Source organism: Xiphias gladius, chromosome 11 (assembly GCF_016859285.1).
Source record: "Xiphias gladius isolate SHS-SW01 ecotype Sanya breed wild chromosome 11, ASM1685928v1, whole genome shotgun sequence".
NCBI lineage: Eukaryota > Metazoa > Chordata > Actinopteri > Istiophoriformes > Xiphiidae > Xiphias > Xiphias gladius.
In genome coordinates this window covers 10,440,881-10,468,068 of record NC_053410.1, presented here as the reverse complement: position 1 = coordinate 10,468,068, position 27,188 = coordinate 10,440,881, and the positions used below count along the sequence as shown (strand labels likewise).

The following is a 27,188-nucleotide window of genomic DNA, read 5'->3' as shown; positions in this document are numbered from 1 at the left end:
GTGTGTGTGTGTGTGTGTGTGTGTGTGTGTGTGTGTGTGGACTGGATGAGGAAGTGGCACAGGGTACAGGTAAAGGGTCAGTTTGTCAAGCCAAGGTTATTGGCTTGACAAATTCAGTTATGGGCATTTGCGGAGTCTCTCGTCTCTCTGGCTAGGGTTATTCCGGATCCTTTAGATTCAAATTCGGATTCAGATTTTTGCTGATTCAAGACCGTGAAGGAATGGAGTGCAAACAACACTACATTAATGACAAAACAATGGCACAGGGCAGGAATGACGTGCAACATAAATTACTTGAACAAAGGTATAACATCCTCTGAGACGGCGCCTGATTTAGACGTAATGTTTTGCTTATCCAGCGGCGGTGACAAAATTAAACTACACATAAATGTACCTGTAATTTGGCAGGCCTCATATTTCATTGTGCTTGCATTCTTATCTTCAAAGTAAAAAATATTGGTTGCCATTACAAAGGATACAGACCCTCTTTGACCTGATTTGATATTTATGAGCCAGAAAAAAAAAAGTTTTTAATGTTCAATATACACAGTATATTGAACGTATACATGTTCAGTATATTATAATATCTACAGCATCCTGTTGGCCACTATCAGATTTACCCAAGTCTCTCTGGTGTCTTATCCATATTAATCTGTATTTCGAAATGGATATAATGAATATTTGCTCTCAAGAAAAATAACTGCAGTAATGAGATCATATTTTTTCAAGGATTATACAGTTACACAACTATTGGTCCCAAACGATGTTAAGGAAAGATTACAGTGATACCATGAAGGTGTAAAAAAAAGCAAAAAAAAGAAGACTGATTGGAGTGCCACAGATGCACTAAGTCCCTTCACAAGCATTAATATTAAAGTGTCTTATCGTTAGGCGTTTATAAATAGGCTTATCCAAAGTTTATGTAGGCTAATCTTTGCTCTCCCCCTCTCTCCTCTCTCTCCCTCTCTGTGAGCGTGTCTCTCACTCTCTAAGAATATGCCCAGGCTCCTCCTCTTTATGATAATGTGACAGTAGCATCTCCGGCTCGGAGACAAGCCTCCTCTCATTCTGACTCAACTATGTGATCTGTTTTTCCACGCACGGACCCTGTCTCCACTCCTCTCTTCCTCTTGTATCCCCCTGTCCTCTTCCTCGGCACACTCAATGCGCACTTCCCTCTCGCTTTAGCAGCTGCTCGTGTTCGGCCAAGTTGCTTTCTCAAATAGTTGACTTTGAACTTTACTTTTTTTTTTTTTTTTTTCTCAATAAATCTCGGACATGACCACCATGGCAACCGCGGCTGGTCCGGCTCTGCTCCCCGCCGCTCCACTCGGGCACCACCCGGCGCCGAGCTCCGTCTCTCCGGCCACCAACTCTCCACCACCTGCGGCCACCTCCGCCGCTTCCTCCCCGGCTCCTCCGGTGGCGCACCCGGCGCTGCTTCACCAGTTCAGGGCGGACCTCTTACTACCGAACGGGACCCCGTTGAAGACCGGAGGAGCCCCCGTTTCCAGCAGCGCTAAGCCCGTGTACGCCACCCCGTCGCCCGTGGAGAGCACGCCGCAGAACAACGAGTGCAAACTGGTGGAGGTGAAAGGTGCCAAGCTGGCGTCGTTCACGGTGAAAGACACGGAGCTCATCTGCCTGCCCCAGGCTTTCGACGTGTTTCTCAAGCACCTGGTCGGGGGGCTCCACACCGTCTACACTAAGCTGAAACGGCTGGACATTACCCCGGTGGTGTGCAACGTGGAGCAGGTCCGGGTGCTGCGGGGGCTCGGAGCCATCCAGCCCGGAGTGAACCGGTGCAAACTCATCTCCAGGCAGGACTTCGAGACGCTCTACAACGACTGTACCAACGCAAGGTGAGTCGGGTGTGGGGGTCAGGAGAGGGGAGCCGGGGGTGGCAGAGTGACCTGGACGTGATGTGGTGGATTTAGAGTTTCCCAGCTTATGTTTTAGTGGCGGGGGGGGCTGGTGCAGCAGGTGTTGTTACAGTGATCATATAGGATTTTAGGGACCTCTCTCCACGCACCTTCATACTTTCTATGTGATATCAGTCTGCAGGTCAGGCCAGGTCCCTCGTTGGTGTTCAGTTTTCTGTTTTAGGGTAAATTAATGCATGATATTTCTGCAAATTTTCAGGACTTGGCTATAGCCTTTCTCTGATAGCTGCATGAAATGCATATAAATTAAAGGCTAATAGCGTCTACTAGAAGCCTCATGTAAACTATATGGGGGAAAAAGAATATTTCATAAATAATCTTTTCTGAAAACATGAATTTGTTATTGTTCTTATTGGTTGTATAAACCATTTGATGATGACTGACTGGATGTCCATCTAACCCCTTTTTATTTACCACATAACTGCTTCTAGGCCGGTTACTAATTACTATTTTAAAGGGTTGATGAACATTGTGATGATGATGATAGTGTTGACGTTAATGAATTTTAGTAATCCTAATAAAAAAAAAAAAACACTCTTAAAAGTTTGTCATGTTATCATAGACTATGATCTCTCGCTCTCTGTGACATGCACACACACACGCACGCACGCACACACACACACACACACACACACACACACACACACACACACACACGCAGAGTCTCTCTCTGTCTCTCTGACACACACACATGCACACATTGAATTTGACACTGTCATTCTGAGAAATTGATTCTTCACAGAAATTAATTAATTTTCATTTGGCCCCAAGCGGCAGCTTAAATCAGGACAAGCTCACTCACTCACTCACTCACTGATCCCTTTGCTTGCTCTCTCCTTCTCTCTCCTTCTCTCTCCTTCTCTCTCTCTCTCTCTCTACTTCCTTAATAACTCCCTGTCTTATCATATCAACACTCTTTAGCCCTGAGCATCAGAACAGAGAAGATGATTAAATGAATTCTCGGTGTTTATGATGCGATTATGTAAATTAGCTGTTTTGCAGAACTCCGATGGTGACCAACTACATGGGTCATCAATCCAATACGCCACAGAGATGTTTGGATAAAGGGGCTAAATTGGATGGGATTTGTGGTTTCCTGGTGCCTCAGTCTGCTGTTGTGCAGACCACATGCTCATAACAGCATGGGTTTGAATCCAGAGGAGTGTGGATTAGCCTTAGTTTGGGGAATTTATATTGTTTGATGGTTAATCCCTGCTCCTTGGAGCAAGAATGATCCAATTTACACCTGCCATTAAATGCAGATTGAGGGTGCATCAAGATGTGAAGAGATAGACACCAACAGACTGATTTAGGAATGTATAAACTATTACCCCGAATCCCCAGTTTTTTATGTTTCTTGGGTGTAGGTCAGATCATTCAGGTGCTTTATTGTGGCTCTGTTTTTTTCTTTGCGCTGCATTTTGATTTTAATACCAGGTGTTAGCTTTTGAGACAAGCTTTGACTTGTTGAGCAAAACCATAAACACTCCAGAATGAAACAAACTATTGTAAGAATCAGCTTCCAGCTCCATGTGCGTTGATTAACACCTGCACCTAAGCATTTGGGGCCCTCCGACCAAGACAAAATTCGGACGCATCTTCTGGCTGCATTGGGATTCGTTCTATGTCAGGTGTTAATGGGAACGTTGTTATACAACTTGAAAATACACAGCCTCCGCCATTTCTAATTATCCACAGAACACTCAAACAGCCTTTAGTTAATGAGATCTGAAAACATCACTCGTCTGAAATCTTCAAACGACTTCCCTGATTCTTTGTCTGAAGGCTTCAAATGTGCTGTGGTAGCCATTAGTATCCCCCCCCCCCACTCTTGCAGTAGAAGTTTCTAAGTAATCCCTCGTGTGGATGGGGCAGCATACTGTAGTAGGTAAAAAGTGATACTCAGGGTGGTTTTTGTTAAAGGAGGAAGGCTGGCTGACTAAACCTAAAATTTCCCAAAACATCTCCAAGAATATGATGTTACGGCTCTCTGACAGTGTCAGGGCTCAGTGAGGTTTTTGTTACTGATTAAAACAGCAATCACTTATTATTTTCCAGTCCAGCACAGTCAGACAGGCTGGAGGAGAAATAACAACCTCGTCGGATAGTTTAACATGACTAACAGAACACTTTACATGGATCCCTGCTGTTTATTCTTTTGGCTGTTTGTTCATTCACTGGTTCTCTTTTAAGATTAAAATAAAACATTCTGAAGCAGAGGTTACGAAAATGTCCTCTGTTCATCATTGTCTTTCCTCCTCCTCTTTGTCTAACTCTTTTACTCCTGCTGTGCACAAACACACGCGCACACACACACACACACACACACACACACACACACACACACACACACACACAGAGAGACACACACACACACCCTGACCACTGACTCATCAAACCATGAAGAAGGGCCGACTTCACCCTTAGTCAAAGCCTAGTTATAATTCATGCATAGGTGGCACAGGAAAACACACACTGTCTGCTCTCTCTGTCATCTCCTAACACACACGCACAAACACACAAGCGCGTGCACACACACAAACTCACACGGTCACGCCTGTGTGTTTGCTGGCTTTGCTGCTAAATGACATTAGTTCCACAGAGAGAACATGGCGTGTAGGAGGCAACCTGATCCTCCGTCCTTTCTTTCTCCCTCACAAAGGAACAGTTTCATTCTCAGTTAGGAACACACATCAAACAGCTCGCTCAGGTCAAACTGTGTGTGCGTGTGCGTGAGTTTGTATGTGCGTGTGTGTGCGCACATATTGTACATTTGTATCCATACTTTGTGTGGCGTATGGAAATGCCACCCCCCTTATATTACAATGTGGCGAGTGTAATGTACAAGATTTCTTGTTACTTTTTAACAAACCATGCATCAATAACAACTCATGGTTTCCGCATTTGTGTGTGTAAACATCTTTTACACACAAAGACCTGAAAAGTAGCAGGAGATACAAGTTTTACAATCAGTGCTGCTTTAAGGGCTGGTTCTTAAAAATCACAAAAAATGTATATTTTGTCATTTACTATTTGGTATTTTTCATGCAGATAGTTTTGGTTTTGTTTGTGTTCATTTTGTAATATCTGTCTCTTAAGATTCCTGCCTCCAGCCCAATAAAATCAAGGTGAATGCAATTGCTTTGTGGTGTTCAAAGCATTGAATATGACATTTAAAAAATTACACAATGTGCATTTCCAGAAACAGTGTCTATGTTACTCTGGAAAACAGAAAAATGTCAGATAGATAACAGTTTTCACAGGACCAAGTTCTACTTTGGGCCTAATTCTGATGAAATAGTCTGAATGCAAACTGTTGACATTGTGTTATGCTGATTATCTAAAGTTATCGGTACACTCTTTCTGGAAGGATAAAAGAGATGTTGCTGAAAACGTCATTTTCTAAAGGTGTCAGCACAAAAAAAATTCCATTTACCTTAATTTCATTTGGGTGGAAGGAGAAAAGTCAAAACCTCTGCACCTCAAAACCGGCATGGCTCGATATCACTAGAGACAAAAGAGAAAATATGTTTTTTTTTTTGTAATGTAGGTTAGCTGTTGCTTTAAGTGATATGTTGAAAATGTTTGAACACCCATTTAAGCAGGTGAAGAATAAACATTAGGCAAAAGAAAACTTAGCTAAATCATGATGAATGATAAATGAGACGAAGCTGCCTGTGGAGTGCAACAAAAGCCTGCTCTTTGTGTTTCTCTGTGGCAAACCTCAGCCTCGTAAGTTGGCAGCGGCGAGCCGGGGCTGTGTGTGCGCATGGGAAGGTGGACTCCTCAAAGCTGAGCCCCACTGCCATACCATAACTCACTGTCAATGTCAGCAGTGGTAGGATGAAGGAGAGGAGGGCTGTGTGCGTGTGTGTGTGTGTGTGTGTGTGTGTGTGTGTGCGTGTGTGTGTGTGTGTGTGTGTGTGTGTGTGTGTGTGTGTGTGTGTCCGGGTGGGGTGTTCGGCTCAACTTTAACCTCCACACTCTTTTGATGTTTTATAGAGAAGAGCAAGATGAGATAGAAAGGGCCTCCATGTCTTCTACTGTGACAGGTCTTAATGGAGCACACGCTTTATCAGACACACACACGCACACACGCAGTCTTGACATCGCCTTGACCCTGGAATGTGGGACAGGACTGCAAGGCGGTATCAGTTTAGAAGATCAGATTCTTGCTATGATCAAACGTCCTGTGTGTGTGTGTGTGTGTGTGTGTGTGTGTGTGTGTGTGTGTGTGTGTGTGTGTGTGTGTGTCTGTGTGTGTCTGTGTGTGTGTCTGTGTGTATGTGTCGTCCTGCCTGCTTCTTTCATGACATCACCACACAGGCTTTCCTAATAACAATGGCACATAAAGCTTTTTCAGCCCTCGATTTTTAGAGGAAGATCACAACATCAATCTTTCCCTGCCTCCTGTAACCAGCAGCATAAGATTTCCAGCGTACAGTGGCGACGATATGATTTATCAAACCGGACCGTGACAGTGAATACAAACCCGTGTGATAAACACAGATTGAAAGGACGGGAGCATGGGAGCTGTAAACCGCCACTAATATATTCCAAACAAAATCTTGTTTGAGCTAGTTCTCTTTTTTCCTCTCTCCCTCTCCTACACACACTCACATAAACACACACACACAGCTGCTACCTATCAGCACCTCAGTTCCTCCAAGCCAGTAGCTTTTCCACTGTTTTGACTGTAACACTTCCTCCTCTTTCATTACTTTTCTTTTTCCCCGCAGTGTGTGTGTGTGTGTGTGTGTGTGTGTGTGTTAGCATGGAAGAGAGAGGTCTGTCATCTTTGTTACGTTTTGTTTCTGTTCCACCTGTGCTAAGCTCCAGCTGCCATGTTTGGCGTTTCATGTTTCAGGTAACACACACACACACACACACACACACACACACACACACACACACACACACACACACACACACACACACATTCTAAGTTTGGAGGGCAAAATTCAATGTACAGAGTATCTTTTTTTTTTAAAGGGTGTGTGTTTGTGTGTGTGTGTGTGTGTGTGTGTGTGTGTGTGTGTGTGTGTGTGTGTGTGTGTGTGTGTGTGTGGCCAGAGCGCTGGCATGAGGGAGGACGTCTGGGTGAGATTTTAATTAAAGTTTGAGACAAAGAGGTCATAACCCATACACCCCCCTCTTTTACACACACACACACACACACAATTTATACATGCACACACTCACACACACACACAATGCACTGTTTTCTCTCTTCCCCCTCCTCTCTCTCATTCCATCCCCTCAGCTTGATGACTTTTCCATGAAAGGCTTTTTCATTAATCCTACCTCAGGGAACCGGTGCTCTCCAACCTCACACAAACACACACACACACACACACACACACACACACACACATAAAACACACTCGCATGCACACATAGACGCACAAAGACACATAGACCTCCCTCTACGGGTCACTTTGATGTATCAACACACTTGCAGACTAAACACAAAATTAGGTTCCAGGTCTTTGTGCCCCCCTAAAATGCAACATATACAAAGGCACACACGCAACCTACACACCCATCAACACACATACACACACAGGCCATTAATTAGTGTGTGCAAATAAACAGTAGTAAGAGAAAGGGAAGCGGCTGCAGTAAAAACCAACCACAGACTTTGGTCTCTGTGTATTTTATTTCCCCCCACTGGTGTTTGCTTCTGCATTTGTGTCTGTGTGTATGTTTGTGTGTGTGCGAGCATGTGTGTGTGTTCATTTGAGGTGTTTCAACATGAGTTGCAGTGGAACTGTGTTGCTTTACCTTCAAACTTGAGCACTAAAAATACATTTCCTGCTTTTGTTAAGCACAGTATGCTGCTCTATATGCACTGCAAATAATATTGTGTGTGATGTGAATGCACCCCGGCCTCCAAAAGAAAAACACACACTCCCATACACGCTCCCCCTCCCACACACACACACACACACACACACACACACACACACACACACACACACACACACACACACACATTCATAACTTCATCCCTCTTTCACATTGCTACTTCTCTTTATGTCATTTTTTGTGTGTGAATATGTATATGTCTACCTGAGTGTTTCTCTCTCACTGTCTAAGGTGCCTGTGTGTGTGTGTGTGTGTGTGTGTGTGTGTGTGTGTGTGTGTGTGTGTGTGTGTGTGTTTGAGTGTGAGTTTGATATCTGATGTCAGCTGTCACATCCCAGTCGGTCTGGGCCCATAATAAGAGACAATAATAACAACTCATTAAAACTGAGGGCAGGAACTGTGGAGCTCATCGGCTCATCAAATTAACCTTTGAACACTTCATACGCACACATACCAGACACAACCACACACACACACACACACACATACTGGTATGCGCTAAGACACACACACACACACACACACACACACACACACACACACACACAAGCTACCTGTTTTTCTCCCACAGTTAGTGACTACACAATCTTTCTCTCTGTCTTTTTGTGTCTCTCCATCTACCCCCTTCTCAGCTAGTGGGTGTGTCAACAGGGGATTGGTCCTTTCTGCTGGGTAATTGATGAATTATATGCAATATGCAAATGCAGCGCCATTAATCTCCTGACTGACAGCTTCGTTTATGGGGCCTTAATGACGGCTGGATTAGATTCTAATTAAAATCTGCTCAAAGACACCCCACGCTAGGAAGCTGCTGCTGCTGCTGCTGCTGCTAGTCTATACTATGCTGCTAGTCCCTATTTTACATTTTTTTTTTTTACTCTATCCCACCTTTTCTCACTCTCTCAGATCTCCCTCTATATGTTTCCTCTCACCTTTTCCTCTCACTTTACACCTCCTCATCCTTCCCTCCATCTCTCTTTTCATCTTTATTGATCTTTCTTTTTCTTTTGCCCCCTGTCAAACCTTGTTCATCTCCTCTTTCCTGTCTTTTTCCCTCTTTCACTCACTCTGTCTTTTAATATCACAAACACGCACACACACACACACACACAAACACACACACACACACACACACACACAGACACAGACTTCACAGACTCATGTTATCCAATGTCAGGCTGGTATGAAAGGAGATGAGCTGTGCTGGTTGTCATTAAGCCTGATGTGGCCCGTGTCATTTCCCCTGTCAGGACATTCACACCGTTTAGTCAGAGCCAAAGTGATGTCTGACAGTTTTTCACATACTTCCTCCAGGATTGATTGAGCATGCCCAGCTCAATCAAAGCATGTGAATCTGCTTGTAGTCACAGCCTTTATTGATAAAATTTGTGACATGGCGGGAAAAAGAGAATGAATGGCCAAATGAGGAAAGGATGGAGAGAGTAGGAGGCGAGCAAACACATTTAATAAGCAAACAAATGAATGAGTAAGCTGAACAGTAATGAGGTGCTTTATTGATGCCATAGGGAAACTCCTTTTTTGCTTGCTCATATCCACAGGGAGGACAGATTTGCTGTACAGCAGCCTTCCTGGAACCGGTCAGGTTTCAGTGTTTTGCTTGTTGACATTTCAGCTGGATCAGAGGTTTGCAGACTGAAGGACAGTTTCTATAACCTGGCCACCCATCTCAGTCTCAGCATGAGAAACAGACCGACTGAGGGAGTAAAGTATTAAACTGCCTAATGACTAACGTTAGCCTGCGTGTTTTCTGCCTGCAGTTCGAGGCCTGGACGACCGCCCAAGAGGCTACAAAGTGTGACAGAGGGCGGGACTCACCACATGCTGTCCCACAGTGGTCTGATGCACGCTGGGATCATGCCTCCTGCAGGTGACCACCCAGACCTCACCACGCACATAGAGTTCATATATACCCTTGTGCACACGTGTACTTTAGAAACGAGGGCACACAGGAGCACAGACATACTAAACTACCACCGTCAACAAGAATCTGTGGAAAAATAACAGAAATAAGTTTTTTCCTTTTGTGGTACTTCAGTGTTTTGTTTGTGTTTGATTCAGTTTTTTTCTCACCAATCACAACATATTTGTTTTCTTGTTTAGTTTGATTTCATCACCAAGATTTTTATCTAATTTTCCTTCAGTTTAGACAGATTCTGCTAGTGCTCCACAATAATCACAGAGCCACCAAAGAAAAGTCCTGATTGGGATCTATTAGTCTACAGTTCATTTAATAACTCGTGCCCTCACTCTATATATTAATAAAAAAGAAAACTGTCAGGCAGGAGATCTGTGCAGCAGGGATACAGATGTTCTGAATCACACAGAAGTTTAGCTGCTGAACTGAAGTTAGTGCAGCCTGGTGAAGAAGAAGTTTTTTCCTTTACATGTCTAAGGATCAAAGAATCAACACATCAGAGCCTGTAGTCCAGCCACATGACATTTTGGGAACGTGAAGTTGTAATGAGGAGAACAAGGAAATTGGAAAATAGATAAATTAATAGAAATGCTCCATGTTTTGGAAAAGATTTGTAGTTTCTGACACAAGGAGTTATACACAGCATTTCAATGCAAAGGGTAAAAATGTGGAAATGTTCAAATTGATTTATCTGCAAAAATAAAAAAATATTTAAAAAACTGATTAGTAATATAGATGTATTTTAATTATTTATAACTTTTTAAAATTATTTACGCCATCAATACTGCTCCTCTAGAACTACTACTGCTGCTACTACTACTTATTGTAATACTAAAATTACTGTCATTTTATTCAGGTGTAAGTCAATGAAACATACAGTGCTATTAACAAATAATCCGGTAGAGTACAATATGATGTTTAAACTAAAAGTTATAGTGAACTCTTTAAAATAAAAAAGAATGAACAGAAGTCACAGGAAAGTTTAAAAATGGCAAAATCCATTCAACTCACCTGCCGGTGTATTCTCTATCAAAGATTCATTAAAATTAGAAAGCCTCTCTGACTTTCTAAATCCCCCCTTTTCACAAGTTTTTCATAATCTAAGGGTTTGTATTTCTTCAGAACTGAACAGAAGTTATAGTAGAAATTAGTGGCACATTGTTGCTACAGCCCTCTGAAGAGCTGCTGGCAGAGTTCAAATTTTGTGCACTTTCCAGCTGTCAGAAAAAAGTTTTTTAAGAAAGACCAGGCTGCTTATGCAGAATAGATACTTTTTTTTTTTTTTTTTTTTCATCACTACTTTTCCTGCAAACCAACATAATGGCACATTTTACCCATCATCAGAAGTATGACTAGGTGGGGTTCTGGGAGCCAACCTCTGTGTTGATTAATAAAACTAGCATACACACTGCTGACACAAGAGAAACAACTCATAAGTTGCAAGCTTGGTATTTTTTTTTACACAAAGTCTCCTGTTAAGTTGAGCAAAACCCGTGAAACCACTGTTAAGCCTGATGTACAATTTGTTTGTTTGCTATGGTGAAATTTCCAGTTCTCCTTGTGTAAATGACACTGTAACCCTTTAATCGTCTCTTCAATTATGATATTAATTTTGAGGATTATTAATAATGAAAAAACAAAACCATTATTTGTGATGTCCGAATCTGTAGATCTGTGTGTTTTATATTTTAGTTTTGTATTTTGACATTGCATGAACACTCTTAGTCAACTGCATGCTAAAGGCTATAGTGCTGCTTGTTCTTGTCACAAACAGTTGCACGTTTGAGTCCCTATTGTGGTGTGTGTGTGTGTGTGTGTGTGTGTGTGTGTGTGTGTGTGTGTGTGTGTGCCTGTGCTTGTGAGTGTAGCACAGAGAAAGGGAGAAAAGTAATTTCTGGCACCTCACTGCTCTCAAAGTTGCCCTTGGCTTTGTGCTCTTCACTGCAACCTGATCTTTTCATTCCCCGCCTCAAAAGAAGCCATTTTCTATTAGCCTCCACTTCCTCTCACTGTTCAAAGGTGTTTGTGTGTGTGTTGTGTATGTGTGAGCGTTCGAGAGCATCTTTCTCAGTGGGAAAAGAGTCTTTTTCCACCAAAGGAGAGGGCACGGCTGCAATGTCAGCGCTACTGATTAGAACTGGCCACATGAGAGGGGAGAAAGAGACAGAGAGAGGGAGGACATTTGAGTGTAAAAGGCAGGAAAAATCTTTGATGTGATCCTCCTTAGTCTCTTTTTCTCACCCTCGTGCTCCCACACATACACACACGCAACACGGTGGCTTATGTCCCGCTGTGATGCTGACATTTGAAAAGGTAAAGTAAGGAGAGGGGATGGGAGGAGAGCAGGGAAGAGGGCAGGAAAGAGAGGGAGAGAAGATGAGAAGCAAAGGAACAATTTGTTGTGGTTGTCGTTGTGTAGGACAGAGAGACTATTCACCTCAAACACCCATTGTGTAAGGAAAAAAAAACACTCAGCGGTTCAGTTTGTTGCAAGTGTTTAGATGTATCCAAGATCAGGAAATTAAGACTTATGGTTTGTTTGCATTTCCTCAGTGGTGTTTGCACAGTTGCGTGGTTTGTCCAACTTTAATAATTCTCTGTGTTTGTCTGTATTAGTGCAAGAGATATTTAATTTTCTGTGGCATAAGATAGAGTTTTAAAGGTTGCTCTGCGGGTCAAACTACCTTCTGAGGTTCAAGACACAAATTTTAATGCAGCTCTGCCCTGCTTCTACATTTTGTCACTCTCCATTTCGTATTAACCAAAAGCGCACAACCCCAATTAAACATTATCCTCACTTTTTTATCTAATGCTCCTAACTCGTACTGATAAAGGAGTACTTTCTGGCTAAAAGGTGGAGCTGCCGCTGAGTGTCGTCCTATGTAATGTACTGTGGGATGTGATGTCCCTGTGTGGGAGAGATGAATGTCTTGGCTTGTTCCTATCACCGCTGATTCCCTGGCAGACTAAACGGCCAGTGCAGCGGTGCAGTCAGAATGAATGGCTGGCCTCTGTCTTCCCATGACAGCCTCCTGCCTACCCACCGCTCTAATCCTCCACCGTGGGCCATTGATCTGGTTCTTATTGATTCTTTCTCTTTCTGTCTTTCCTTCTTTTTTCTTTTTCTTCCTCTCTATATCTGTCTGTCTCTCTCCCTCAGATCTGTCTGCCCTGGCCAAGAAGATCAAGCTGGAGGCGATGGCCGGTTACCACAGCAACCAGCAACATGGCGGGCCAAACGGAGAGAACGGTGACCACAACCCGGGACTAGGTGAGTCTTGTCTGTTTGTCCATCCCCACACACACACACACACACACGCATATTTAATGCGTGCAAAATTTCTAATCACGGGCGTATAACATGTTGCACAGTTGTACACATCTGTGATGCCATGTCAATACAACTTGAGCAGCTGTGTTTATGTGCGACTGCTGAACGAAGCTGATTAAAACCAGGATATGACATCACCTCTGCTGCATGTACGTTTCCTCTGAGAGACGATGAATGAAAAACAAACTACAGCAGCCATGAGTCAGTTCCTCTGATCATTAGACATAGACATCTGGGTCACGCAATCCAAACCATCAAAACATAAGGAGCAGCTCTTTTTGTATATATTTAAATATGAATATTTTTTTTTAATCACCAATTTTGTATTGTTTTCCTACTTTTTCAGGTTGTGATAAATGCCTGTAGGGGGTGAATATTTCTTTCAGCTTGGATTTTTTTGCATACTTGTTGGATTCAATGAGATTCAGAAAAGGCATCCTGAAAAACACAGTCGGTCATCTGTTCCGTAGCGTTAAAATGTTGCCAGCAAATCATTAGTACATATTAGTCATCACATCAAGAGAGCTTAAACCCAAACCAGCTCTGTTACTCATCTTCAACATGGCATTGGTCTGTCATATCAAGTAATGTTAGATCAGGATTTGCAGGAAAAAAGAGCTGACTAAGCAGCAGGTTCCCATTCACGGTTTTGACCTTTGAGAACACAGAATCACCTAATTTTCGAACTGAGTCCTTTCGGCTACTGATTTCATGTTAAAGTATAATTTTTAGTCACGTGATATTGAAAACTGTTCCCTTCACTGCACCAATCGCTGGCTTTGCAGTGAAGGAGAGCAGCCAGCAAAAGTGGAGCACCAGTGGACGAGAGCAAAGCGTAAGCGGCATGATAGAGAGATGAATAAGATGAGAGTCTGAAACCTAATCAATAGTCTTCTCTCTAATTCACTATCCTGAATGCAAACGACAAACGCCGGACAATCGATGGCGGAACGGACACACGCACGTACGCACGTGCACGGACGCTGTCACGCAAACACCGGTACACACACACAAACAAATCGGACACGCTGCCCCCTCTGTTATCGACAGGTTAAAGCGACATCATTGTGTTTAGACAGATGACAGGGCTTATGGGAGGTCTGTGTGGAATACGCTATCAACCCGGGACACATACACTTAACATGTGGAGCATACTGCGAGGCTTTAGGACAGAAATGAAACAGAAGAAACTGTTCTTGTGTTTTTTAGAAATTACACGGAGAGTAAAGTAAAATCATCACATGTTTTAAGCTTATATTTGGCTTTGTTTTTTTTTTGTTTTTGTTTTTTTTTGTATGTATGTGAGTGTGTGTAGTAAATTTTTCGCTGTACCCGTGTCTGTAAACACTCTCAGTCTGAAGCATTGTTTCCCATTGTGTACACTTAGTTACGACTGCCAGCATCTGTGCGCAGTTTGGTGGCATGGTTACCACCAGCCATTATAAACCTGTAAAGCTTAATCACTGTTAATGATAGAGTCAAGTGGAAACACACACACACACACACACGCACAAACACACAGCACAGGCATACATACACACATAAGCACGATATGTTTTTTTTCCATACCGCCACCCACGGCCTTATGGGAAAGATAGACCCCTACTGAATCTTTAACCACTACAAAGGCAGTCTCAGATTACACACACACACTCACAAATGCTGAGTGTGACACCTTATGGGCTGGGGAAGAGTGGGGAGCAGCCATTTCTGCATTTAACAAGATCTTCTGGGAAATTTACAGTAACTGTTTGTTTACAGTAATGGTTTGTTTGGATAAACATAAGAGAGGCACTTTGACTTTTGATGTTTTTTAATGAAACATGAGAGAGAGTGATGGGAGGGCAGAGAAAGTGAAAAAAACAGAGTTAAGAAGAAGGACACTGAAAAATGAAAATATAGGGGAAAGGGGGCCGGGATGGGGAGGGGGGAGTGCTGGTTTCTAACCAAGGCTTAATATTTGGAGTTGGCTGCTAGTTGATTGTCAGAGCATCTGGTTATTTAGCTCCATTCAGACAGATCTTTTGTTTGGATTGGTTTCTGCTCTGGGCAAGTGAGAGACTAATCTGCCAAATGCACAAAGCACTGCACATATGTCCAGCGAGCCTGACTCATAAAGTCAACGCCTCACTCTTTATGTCTTAGTTTGCCTTTTCTTTGCCTTTCTTTCTCTTTTTCTTTCTTTTTTCCCTCTTTCTTTCCTTTCCCTCCTTTATTTGCTCTATTTCATCCCTCCTCTTTGGATAGCCTTTTTTTGTTTCCATGCACTCGTTCTATTATTTGTGACAATTGTGCGGAATAGAGTCCAAGATTTTTTCCTTTGTGTTTATAATTACCCAGCGTGCATTGCTGGCCCAGCACCAGGACTGCCATCAGCTTCTTTTGTTCCACTTCCTCCCTGTGTTTCTTTTGTTTTTGTTTTTCCTTTTATTAAATGATAAATATTTATGTCATCCCCCCCAACAGGATTGTTTGTCTCATGAATAGAGAGACTGCAACAACCCACTATGTTGCTGTTGAGAGGAAGGATTTTCTTTAAAGATAGTGGATGCTTGTCTTAAAGAGAGGAGTGCGAACAACAGATTGGCCGAGATAATAAGAGTTTGGTCTGAACCGCTGAAAACGTGTTGAATTATCGTCAAGATCGCCAGGGAATGAAAGAAAAGTTAGCCAGTTTTTCTTAACTCTTGAGAGGCTGAATTTGTGTTTTTGCAGGTGACACTCAAGCTTCACAACAACATTTTGAGGCCATCGCTGTCTTTACATCTTTATGTCGTGTAATGAGCAGGACGAGTGTTTTTAGTCATGTCTTCGTCTACTCCACTCCCTTTTTCATCTACTCTCCTCCTGCGCTCATCTTTTTCCACACTCTTCATCTCTAAAACCCTTGACATGCACATGCGCACACATTTTTTGAGTCGTGGTTTAGGAGCAGAGCAGTCAACCAGGTAATATTGACATCACAGAGGAATGATATCGATGTCCAGTTCCAGTCCTGTCATCAGGGAGCCAGAGGCGCTGTGGGCTTTCAGTTCAGTACACACCACAGGACTGAGCAGGGGGAGGCCTTTAAGTTTTGATGGATACATATAACTGAAGCAAAAATGAAAACGAGAGAGACGATACCTGTTTCACGTTGGCTGTATTTAAAGTGCTGCTTTGACGGCCTTTAAACAGAGCTGCTGGTCTGACCTTTACCATAAGAGAAACAACAGATTCTTACTGTACTCTACTATGCTCTCTCCTCCCTTCAATACTTTTCCATTGTATTCTTTTTTATTGTATTCTTTCCCCCAGTTCTGGATCAGTTGCCCTTCATGATGATGTCACATCCTCTGATCCCTGCCAGCCTGGCCCCGGCCTCCGTGTCCATGGCGATGGGCCAGATGAACCGATTGAGCACACTGGCCAGCATGGCCAACGTGGCGCAACTTCACGCCAACCCCCCGGCCAGGGCTCCCACCTCCGTCATTAAGGTGAGCTCCGTGGCCCATCAGCCCCGGCGGATCTGACCGCCGGCCGGAATTCGTATGAGTCCGCGTGACACGCGGGAATCGTAACGTAAACCAGAGTTTTGGTTACATGGAAGTGGTCGTTCAAAATTAGATATTTGGAGAAACAAAAGACAACACTACATTAAATAAATTTCCAACTAATTTTTAACATCCAAAGGCATATTCCTTATACCTTAAATTTAAGAGACATGCAGAATTTATAATCAGATTTCTATCTTTCTTACATCTATGGTAAGGACTAAAAACAGGTATTTGTGTACTGGTGAATATCCGAGTTCTGGATCACTACCAGAATGTAATCAGTTGTTCCTTGGCTTAAGGCCATCCCATATCTATTTTTAAACTTTTGAGATATCCTGCCTACAGTCAGAAACTGCCATCCTCTTAGCCAAGTTTGTCACTTTGCTTAAAAATTGGGGGTTCACTCTTAAGGCTAATCAAAGGAGCTCTGGAAGGATTATAAATTGCCAAAAAATTCATGTTGTGGGCATCACTCTTCACAAAGTATTATATCACATCATGTCCTCATCAGTAGCAGGAAGTAATGTCTCCGGTCGTTATTTTAACGACGCAGACCATTGTTTTTGAAACACGGGACTGGGTCCAGAGATGTTTTACGAGGCTTTTTGAAATGAGCACCACATTTTTCTGTAAGCACCAAAGAATACCATGTTTTGTTTCCGGGCCTTTTCATTCCCTAAAAACGAAATTTTCTTTTGACTGGGTAATTTGTGGAGGTGACGCTATTCAGCTGGAATGCAGCTACTACATATTTAGTCAAAAATGAGATAAGGCCAGAAACTTTTTCAACATCTCTTTTACCATATAAAAATGATAATGCCAAAAAATGTGCAATTTCATTGAAAATCTCAGTGTCGCACTTTGCACAGAGAGACAAACAAAGAGATAGCTAAAGCATCCATTAGCTATAGGGTTAAAGGGTGGTGGAGGGGTTGGAGCCAGTCCCAGTTGACATTGGGCAAGAGGTGCAGTACATCCTGGACAGGTCGCACACAGAGACAAACAACCCTTTACACTCACATTCAGGCAAACGGGCAATTCAGAGTCGCCAGTTAACCTAACCTCCATGCCTTTTGACTGTGGGATCACCTAGATGGCAAGATAGCCACAGGCTAGCCTTATATATATATAACTCTTATCTCTCTCTGTACTTGAAAAAAATTCCATTTTGATAGTAATGTTGATAATGTAGTTTGTTATCTGTCATAACTAAATAAGACAGTTGTAGCTACATTTATTTGTGATCTGCCGTCTCAGCTTTTGACTTTAAAGTGGAATGTACACAATTTCTGACATTTGAATTACATATTTAAATGTGTCAATATAATGAATTAAATAAATTGTAATAGAAGAGAGAAAGACACAGTAAAACAGAGGTACACAATCCCTATGAACTATAATATGTAAATTACCAAAATAAAGTTTGTTTTCTTAAACCATCTACTACGAATGAACAAGAACACTGAAATAACACCCCTTCATTGGGGAACTGCATTTTCACCTTGCATTCACTAAAGATTATGCAATCCAGAATTCAGTCTACATTTTAAGGTACCATGTATGGTCTATGAGAGTAATTTGTTTAGGTAAAATGATTAACCTTAAAAGGCATAAAATGAAAACATAAAAGACATTACAAGCTTTTTATGTGTTACACAGCCTGAAAACTTTGCCTTTTTAGGGCAGTATTGTTCCGCTACATTCTGTGATTCACTGCAATCTCTCATTTAGCATTTCTTTCATCAGTCTTAAATGTAAAAAAATGAAGCATGTTCCTTAGATTCACTTTCCATATTTTAAGACAAAGTGCCACCCACCACCGCAGTTGCTTTGATAAATTGAAATCTTCGTGGTTTTAACTGAAGTTTAAATGAAGTTTTCTTACTCCTGGAACAGAACCTTGAAGTTACGGTTTCACTTCGGTTCTTTATAATCATTTTTGTTGTTTGGTAGGAACGAGTGCGTGACAGTCCCTCGCCTTCTCCTTCATTGGAGGAAGCTCAGATGTCATCCAATCACAGCAGCAGCGTGTCGAGTTCACCGTCTCACACAGAACGCACTGCAGAAACCACACGTACGTATTTACCCGTGTCATCGACCCCCGGCAAGGTTGTGTTCTCACAAAAATTGGGGACGCTTTAACCATAACAATACCTGTGAGGGATTTATGGTCTTTTGACTTTTAATATCTTCTCTCCAGACCCACTCCATGACGGCCTGTCATCAAGTCACAGTGTGTTGGGACACTCCCCTGGCGTTTTGCAGGGGTCCAGAGAGACAGATGTGACTCTAGTGGAATACAGCAAGGAGAGCAAGAGGAGCCATCATGACATAGGTAAGATACACGATTATGTTTGTATAACTTAGGTTAGCATTGGTTTATGTTTGCTCTTTAAAAAAAAAAAAATTAAATGTAACTTTCATTTTGTATTTAGGTGTCTTTAGTCTTATTTTAAAAGTATCATGCATTGTCTTACATTAGATTCATTGATTGAATAAAATTGTTGTGACTGCTCTTGCAGTTTTGTTGTACATTACAGTCATTAATCATTTAATGATTATTCATGAGTAATGATTATTCGTCAGACAAATCAATTGCCTTTGAACAGTTTGTCAAAAGTTTGTCAATACAGTACAACAAGCTTTCATTTTCCATCCAATCCATCTATGTCATACCCGTGGATTTAAACAGTTGTGGCAACTCTGTGATAGTTTATTTAACACTGTTCATTTACAAGAGAAAGGGTTTGACGGTTTGACCAGAGAGAAGTATCTCAGTAACAGGTCGATAAGGATTTGCCGTCTCAACCCTCCTCTCCTCCTCCTCTCCTCTTCGCTGTCGGTAGCCCCCAGGCTTCCCGCAGAGAGCAAAGACAAATAATTCTGCAAAACAGGGCTCCATTAGACCAGGAAGCGGTGTTACATTAGCGAGCCATTTGCCGGGCCGCGGCCTAACGAGCCAGGCAGCCTCCTGCGCTCTCAGCTGGACCTCATCTGCATAACGACTGCCTCCCTGTCGTTAGGGCCTGCGTTGCCACGGCGCTGCAACGTCAGTTGTTTGGTTCTCTCTGTCAGGGAGGTTTGCATTAGCTTAATGAGGACTGCTCAAGGACAAACAGTCAGCAGAAATCTACAGCGAGAGGGAGAGAGCGAGTGAGAAAAAAAAAAGAGTTTGTATGTGTGTGCACGCGCCCGTGTAAATGTATTCTAATACTGAATTACATTATTCAGTAATCGAATCTAAAAATCACAAAGGCCTCCCAGGTAAGGTTTCTGATGCTGTCAGGTATCTGTGAAGATATTGACAAAACAGTGATGGCACCAACAACGTGAATGCCATGCATCACACATCACATTTATGCAATTGATTTTCAATTGATTTTCCTGCATGCAAATGAAACACATGTACATTTGCTGGATTGCCGGCTTTTGTATTTGACCTAGAACATCACAGGATAGGTTTATCATGGATTGAAAAGCGTTTCAAAGAGCACTTCAGCACTGTCATTCTGTCAATCCATTGCATGATAATCTCTGAGTGTGTTTGAATGCGAGTCAGTTTTGGCTGTGTGTGCTGTTTCAGTGGTCTTTGAACAACGTATCCATGCAGCAAAGATCAGAGGCCATCCCTGACACCTCACTCCCATTAACCAAACATCAGCAGAATTTTATTCTCTCTCTGTATCTCTTTTTCTCTCCCTCCCTCCCTCTCTCCCATTCTCTTCCGCTGACTGGCAGTCTTCACGTGGTGAAGTTCATTAGCCCTGGGGATGGGTGGGAGAGGAATAAGAGAGGGGAAAAAGAGAGATGGAGTTGGGAGAAAAGAGAAAAACAGACAGTGACCTTGGTTAGGGAGATGGGTAAATGATCAAACGGGCTGGCAGCTGTGTCCATGTGTGTGTGTATTTATGCCAAACGTGTGTGTGTGAGTGTGAGGTAAAGTAGGCGTAAAACAGTAACTCAATAAAGGATCAGTCACATCCAAGGAGCCTGGGGAGCCCACGCTGCTGACTGCGCACTTCAGCGGGTACGAATGTGTGTGTGTGTGTGTGTGTGTGTGTGTGTGTGTGTGTGTGTGTGTGTGTGTGTGTGTGTGTGTGTGTGTCTGTCTGTATGCGAGCCACAGGAGTGTAGTTGGATGCCCTCCGCTGAGCTCGCCAGCACCTGCTAATTACCTTTCTCTACAGAGCAATGCTTTTAGCAAGAAAGGGGGGGGGTTGCTTCTCATCTGTGAAACACCTTGAATGTGACAGTTGCCAAGACATGTGGCCGAGGCAGAGTAGGGGAGGTGGGTGGATTTGGAGCAGAAGATGCTGTGGTCAGCTAAGTGGGGAAAACACTGTCATTTGTCACAGACAGAGAAAAAGTGCCAGATATCACATCGCACGTTCACGCTCGTCTCTGCTCCACTAACCGCCGGACTCCCAGAACGTCTTCGTCCTCGGTGCCTCGGAAGACAGTAAAACGCGTAAAGTGAGCAACTGCCTGGTGTGGGGGGAAAAAAATGCAGAAAATGGCTAATCTTCACCTCCCTCACTGTCACGAATCAGGAACGCGCAGTTCTCAGGTTTACAAACAGATGGACATCCATAATGCAGCTTCTTAGCTGTGTTATGGGAGACGTCAAGCTGTGATGCATTATCAATAGGCAGAGTGCCATCTAATAAAGGGTAACCACATTTTCAAAACCCCAAAATAGGTCTTCTGTGTATATGTACACACACTTGCACACACATTAATTAGTGTAAACACTGCTATAAATTATAGAAATTGGCATTTAACCTTGATTTCATATTGTAGCTTATTATTGTTCTGGCCTTTCTGACTAGACCTCAGGATGTCTCTTTGCCCACCAGATAACAGCTCCTTGGCCACTCAGACAGCCAGGGAGAGCTGTGATAGACAAGTCTACCAGAAACCCCCATCAGGCAGGGAGGGCTGTGAGAGGGTGTCGTACTCTGCGGGACAGAAGCTCCCAGCAGGTCTCCACCACACTCCCTTCATCTTCCCTGAAGGCCTGTCCTCCATAGAGACCCTGCTCACGAACATCCAGGTGAGGCTCTGCAGGGGCTTTATTATTATTATTATTGTTGTTATTGTACTCTGAGATGAATAAGAAGGGAGGTGAGCCACTCTTTGGGATTTCCTGAAATGGCAAATAGCAGACAAGGCAGACATTTAAGATATGCAGTAATTGGGATGGGCGTGTGGTGACTCGCTTCTCAGATGTTACATGCCTTTGTTATGGCAGAGTCACAACGAAAGCACTCACTGGTTTGGATTTCACAGGACAAAAAAAACATCTTTTTAACCTCATCTGACCCGCATGTGGTGGCAGTTCCATTTTTAGTATGGGGTTAAAAGATCAGCATTGATTTCAGGGGGAAAAATCATATGTGTTTTTTTTCTTGTCCAACCTAAGTGAACCCAGGAATTGCCTGAAGAAGAGCCAAATTCATTGTGATCTTTTTACTTTTACAGTGAGGTGGTTTAAGTACTTTTTTTTAAATTAACTGTGGCTCATTTGAAATTCTTTTAATCTTGAAAGTTTAAAAACACGCTGCCTTTGTTTAAGCGTCATTAAAGAGAAACATTTACTTAGGCTTAAGTGAAGTACGGGTTTTCTCTGGTGAATTTCTAAATGCTTGAAGAAAACAGATGTGTCTCCTGGCTTTTGTTCAGTGTGTAACCTGTTGATGTGTGCCTGTGTGTCTCCAAGCAGGGTCTGCTGAGGGTTGCCATCGAAAACGCCCGGGCGCAGGAGAAGCAGGACCAGCTGGAGAGGACAGAGCTGAAGATGGAGCTGGTCCGAGAGAGGGAGCTCAGAGAGACCTTGGAGCGACAGCTTAGCATCGAACAGAAAAACAGAGGTAGACCACATTAAGCATCACGTACAGTATAGGTAGATTTTTCCATGGAAATTATTCCAGTTGGAAAATGTTGTTTTACTACCTTTATAGAGCTACCATTCGAAACTATCAGTGATAAATTTCCTCTCAAGAATTTATAAACACTTGCATGGTGCTGATCTTTATTTCTAAACACTGACAATTCTGTTGTGCAGCAAAACCAGTTTGGTCTAATCCACTTCTAAACTGACAGGACGTCCAATAACTTGAAAATTAGATCAGGAAGTAAGGAAACCTACTGTATAATACCTCCTTAAAGCAACTGCATAGGTGAATTAGACTGAGGTTGGCAGTATACTACAATCGAAATCAAAGTTTGGCAGGTTCACAAAAGCTGTCATTTACACTGTAGTGAGAGCAAATGCTAGTCAAGGGCAGTTTCATTGATAAGGTCACCCCCAGATGGAGTTGTGGTGGAAGGTCACATTAAAGAATTTGACCCAGAGCAGCCAGTCACATGATATTGTCGACTTGTTGCGGGTGACAGTGTATGGGGGAGTAGTAAAATAGGGTTTTGATCACTCAGACCAGCAGTGATGCTTCAGTTTTGTCACAAACCTGTCAAACAAGGTCACAATACCGTCAAAGTCCCTCAAATCTCTTGTTGTAAAAATCCAGGAAGGTCAGGAAGCAGGGAGACCACAAAGAAATATAATAAACAAATTCCTACAACAATAGATATAAAATGAAGTAATGTAAAAAATATATTAGAGGCAAATAAGTATTAGAAGCATCTGAATCATTTAATTTATAGGCATTTACTTGTAAATGTGTACTTATCTGACATCCTTTGTCATCTGTCCTTCATCTTCTATTTGTTCTTCTTCTTGTTCCTCTTCTTTTTCTTCGTGTTTTTCTTCTCCATTTAGTTCTGATCCAGAAACGCCTAAAGAAGGAAAAAAGAAGTAAGAGGAGACTACAGGAGGCCTTGGAGGAGGAGGTCAAACTCCGCGATCAGGCAGAACACAGCCTGCTGCACACTGCCAACACACACGCAGGTGCAGGCACCGGAGCTTTTTTAAAGATATCATGTATTATATTCCCGTTAGGACTCACAATTGGGCTTCAAGTTTTTGTAGCCAGCGTAATCCTCATTTTCATATTAAATGTCACCAAGCCTTCAGTGCAACATAGCCTTGCCTGTTCATTAGCCTCTAATTAAGTGTCGTTATTAATTAATGACCAAACTACAGGCCATCAATCATCAGCAGCCCCTCCTCACACAGATTCTGTGACCCAGGAAGTGGATGGGAGCAACCACGGTGACAACAGGCTGGACACCAAGGCAACAGTACAAGGTACAGGTGTTGAGATAACAGATACGGCTTCCTCAGTGCGTAGCTGGGAAAAACACTTCACATTCTGGCCAGTAAAAATGTGTAATTTTTCGACAGAAAAGACTGAAGCAGAAAAGCTGCTGTCAGTGCTAAAACATCCTGCCACCAAACGACAACTTAAGGGGAATTAAGACAAACAACCTTATTATAGAGTAATGAAAATTCATATCTTTTTTTATTTGTGTGCCAGTAAATTAAGTAAAAACATAAATGTTACTTTAAAACTAAAACATTTTTTAAGCTGCTCTCTCTGAAATTAGTAATACTGGCTGAATGAGCCAATGATCTTTTGAGTTAGAGTCTACTTCTCAAAAAAAGTATGAATGAATTTGTTTAAAAGCAAAGGTATGTGGCACTGCACCAAGTTTGTGGTAATTACTTACACATTACCAGTCGTGACTTGAGTGTCATGCTTACTAAAAAGCACAATGTCATGTGTAAGAATTGTGAAATAAACAGAGTTATATACATGCTGGTGGGGATCGATTTAGCGCCTGTCGACTGAGCTCAGACAGCAGATTTCATTATTTCATCTACTCACTGCTTTAGATGCTTAACTGACCAGTCTACTGGAAGGGATTTCAAAGATTTCCCAAGGAGACCGCTCCTGAGAAATTGAACAAAATGAAATGAAGCATGAGGCAGTTCACTGGGGCTACCGTTTTAAGGGAGAGAGGGGTTTAATATATTTATTTCGCCAACTTTACTGTCTTTACAGGGATAGATTAATGAGAAAATACCAAATACCAAAAACACCTTAAACAGACAGAAAAAGAAATGGCCGTGACATCTAGCCTGGCCCCGTCAAAAGCATGCATGGTTCCAGCACACCTCTGCTCCACACCGTGCCAGGACCGCCGTAGCAGACAGCGTGCTTGTTCAAAGGCAATTTTTAATTGAATGTCAGTGAAGCAAGAAGAAAACTGGCCACTAATTAACGGCTGTCTTAATTGTCCTCGTGACGAGTTTGTTTGGACATCATTTGCATAATTAACACCGAGTAATAAATCATTTAAAGGGGAATTGTCTGTCAGACAGCAGGGCAGGATGTGGTTTCTTCGTGCCAGGAAGTTTTATCACCAAAAACAGGGATCAGGGGGCGAAAAACACTTTCAACTGAGACCAATGATCTTTTATTAATGATCTGGTTGTATAGGACCTTCTTCGGTATGTATATAAATTAATTAATTCTATACAGCTTTTTTCCTCTTACTGTTACAGTCACTGGAGAATCAGAAAATTCAATTTTTATCACAACTTATTAAAAGGAGAGTTTAAATGTTTAGAATTTTTATTGTGCTTTATTAATCTGGATTTTCTTTGTGGATTTCAGAGGGCAGAGTGTTCCTGCAGACCACTGGGATGTACTGAAGGTGGGGTGGAAGGATGGACGGTTGAATGGACGGACGGATGGATGGAAGAATGGAGCGATGAAAATTCCTCATTTATGAGAAATACAATCGACAGGCATGCGGAGCCGCGCGGTGGCATCCGAGATACACATCTCCACCTCCTCAAGAGGGCTCCCCTACATTTCAAGGGTGACATTTGAACTTTTCCATTATTCTCTTGTTTTAATTTATTGCATTTATGACTGAATCTTGGCTGTAGTGGGAACAGTACTTTATTCTGATGATGTGTTTGAGTGTGTTTCTTTCAATCAAGGTTTTTAGATCCTAGATGAAGATGACCATAGTTGTTTTTTGTCAGTGCTGTTTATCTGGACAAGTGCTGAATAATCCTTGTTACAGAGTTGTGTACATATATATAGTCATCATTTTTGTTATTATTATTATCAAAAAACATAATGGCATGTTGTACAGTCAGTAAATGACTTGTATTGTGTATGTTATGCAGTAGTGCAGTTTGACAATACGAACAATACAAATCCTTTTTATTAAATTGTGTTAGTGCTTTTCTTTTTTCACGTCTCTGAATTCCTCATTTGTTTAATTGTTTTTTACGTGAATAGTGTTCTTGATTTCTCTGAAATACATTGCACCTTTCTGGAATGTGGATTTTATTATAGTTTATTTGTTCTTTTTTGTGACAAACAAAATAGTTCTGCAGTCATTGATACAGTAAACCCTAGAGATTTGTTTTATGTTTATGGAGGAAGGGGAGGTCCTTGTGCTTGCATGTCTATACATATATGAGGGTGTGGGGAGTGGTGTGACATTGATTCTTGCTCCATCTCCAAAAACATGCACGTAAGTATTGACAGACAGACAGGAAGGTGCTGAGCAGGGTCACTTGTAAACTGTCCTTTAGAGAAACATGTTGACGATGCACTACCACTTTGTGGCTGTTCTCATTTTTATCATGTTTCCTCCGGGGATGGAGGAGGTTGACAAAGTTTAAAAGCGAAACTTGCATCAATAAACAGTTCATAGCATATTTCTGGTAAATTTGTACAAAGATAAAAAAAGAGACAAAGAATGATGTAAAAAAACCAAACATTTTTGCTATATGAACATTTGGGGCTATTATGATCTTTGCCTGCCAAATATTACGATTGCAGGAAATGAAATTATATCTAATTAAACTAATGAATAATATCTTTTGGCTCATTTTGGATTGAAGCACTGTAAATGTCTGGTAACATAAATCAATTGTAGCTCAATGTGAATGGGATGAAGTGTTCTCGTATATATATCAGAGGTATTTGAAAGCATCAAACCTGAGGTCAGTGCTGTTCTAGGCCAGTAAAAGCAAAGAGTATGTGGCTGTAGGAATGCAAATCCACACCTCTACTACTGCAGAGGGTAAAAAATTATGTTAGTGGTCAATGATCAAAATGCTGTTGATCATATTTGAACGGATCATTTCCCCTAGGAGAGACGACAGATGTTCAGGATGCTCACTGGCACGCAATATAAAGTTTTCCTAAGTCCTAAACAATATATCTCATATTGTTCTGATTCCATTTGTTGGGCCAAAAAAAATCTTTGCGGTAGGCCAGATTTTGCTCGTGCAACCTTGTCTAAATGTGCGGTGTGCCATTTCCTGGACCCAGGCAGATAAGCTGTGATGCAGGACTAAAACAATACCTCTGTTACAAGCAGTTCTTCCTGAATACAGAGTGGGTGACAAGTAACTAGCAATGATTCACATAAATGAATGTGCGAATGAGTCATCAGCTTTTCAGATGACCACCTCAGAAGCTGTCTTGACTAAAAAGGTTTGTGACTTCATTCAGCACCGCTCTACTCTTTCACACTCCCTTGTATCTCTCTCTCTCTCTCACACACACACACACACATCCCTCACAATTCACCGAGTAGCATTGTCCTGCTGAGAGATGTGTAATGGAAAAGATAAATGGAGG

The 27,188-nt window shown here is 42.1% G+C and overlaps 1 protein-coding gene across 3 annotated transcripts; it reads left to right on the top strand.

Moving 5' to 3' along the window:
• The first annotated feature begins 934 nt into the window (after window positions 1-934).
• On the top strand, window positions 935-26,225 carry dachc (dachshund c). Of its 3 annotated transcripts, none has more exons than XM_040140137.1 (11): window positions 935-1,862; window positions 9,590-9,699; window positions 12,908-13,018; window positions 16,376-16,554; window positions 18,568-18,688; window positions 18,815-18,949; window positions 21,471-21,667; window positions 22,334-22,484; window positions 23,393-23,521; window positions 23,750-23,821; window positions 25,194-26,225. In XM_040140137.1, exons 1-11 carry the CDS (start codon window positions 1,279-1,281, stop codon window positions 25,229-25,231), a joined length of 1,827 nt encoding a protein of 608 aa, XP_039996071.1. In that variant the 5' UTR covers window positions 935-1,278; the 3' UTR covers window positions 25,232-26,225. The 3 variants fall into 3 exon arrangements, with proteins under 3 accessions (XP_039996071.1, XP_039996070.1, XP_039996069.1); XM_040140136.1 differs by having other exon boundaries at window positions 946-1,862; window positions 22,337-22,484; window positions 23,717-23,821; window positions 25,194-26,223; XM_040140135.1 differs by having other exon boundaries at window positions 946-1,862; window positions 23,717-23,821; window positions 25,194-26,223.
• Window positions 26,226-27,188: the final 963 nt, after the last annotated feature.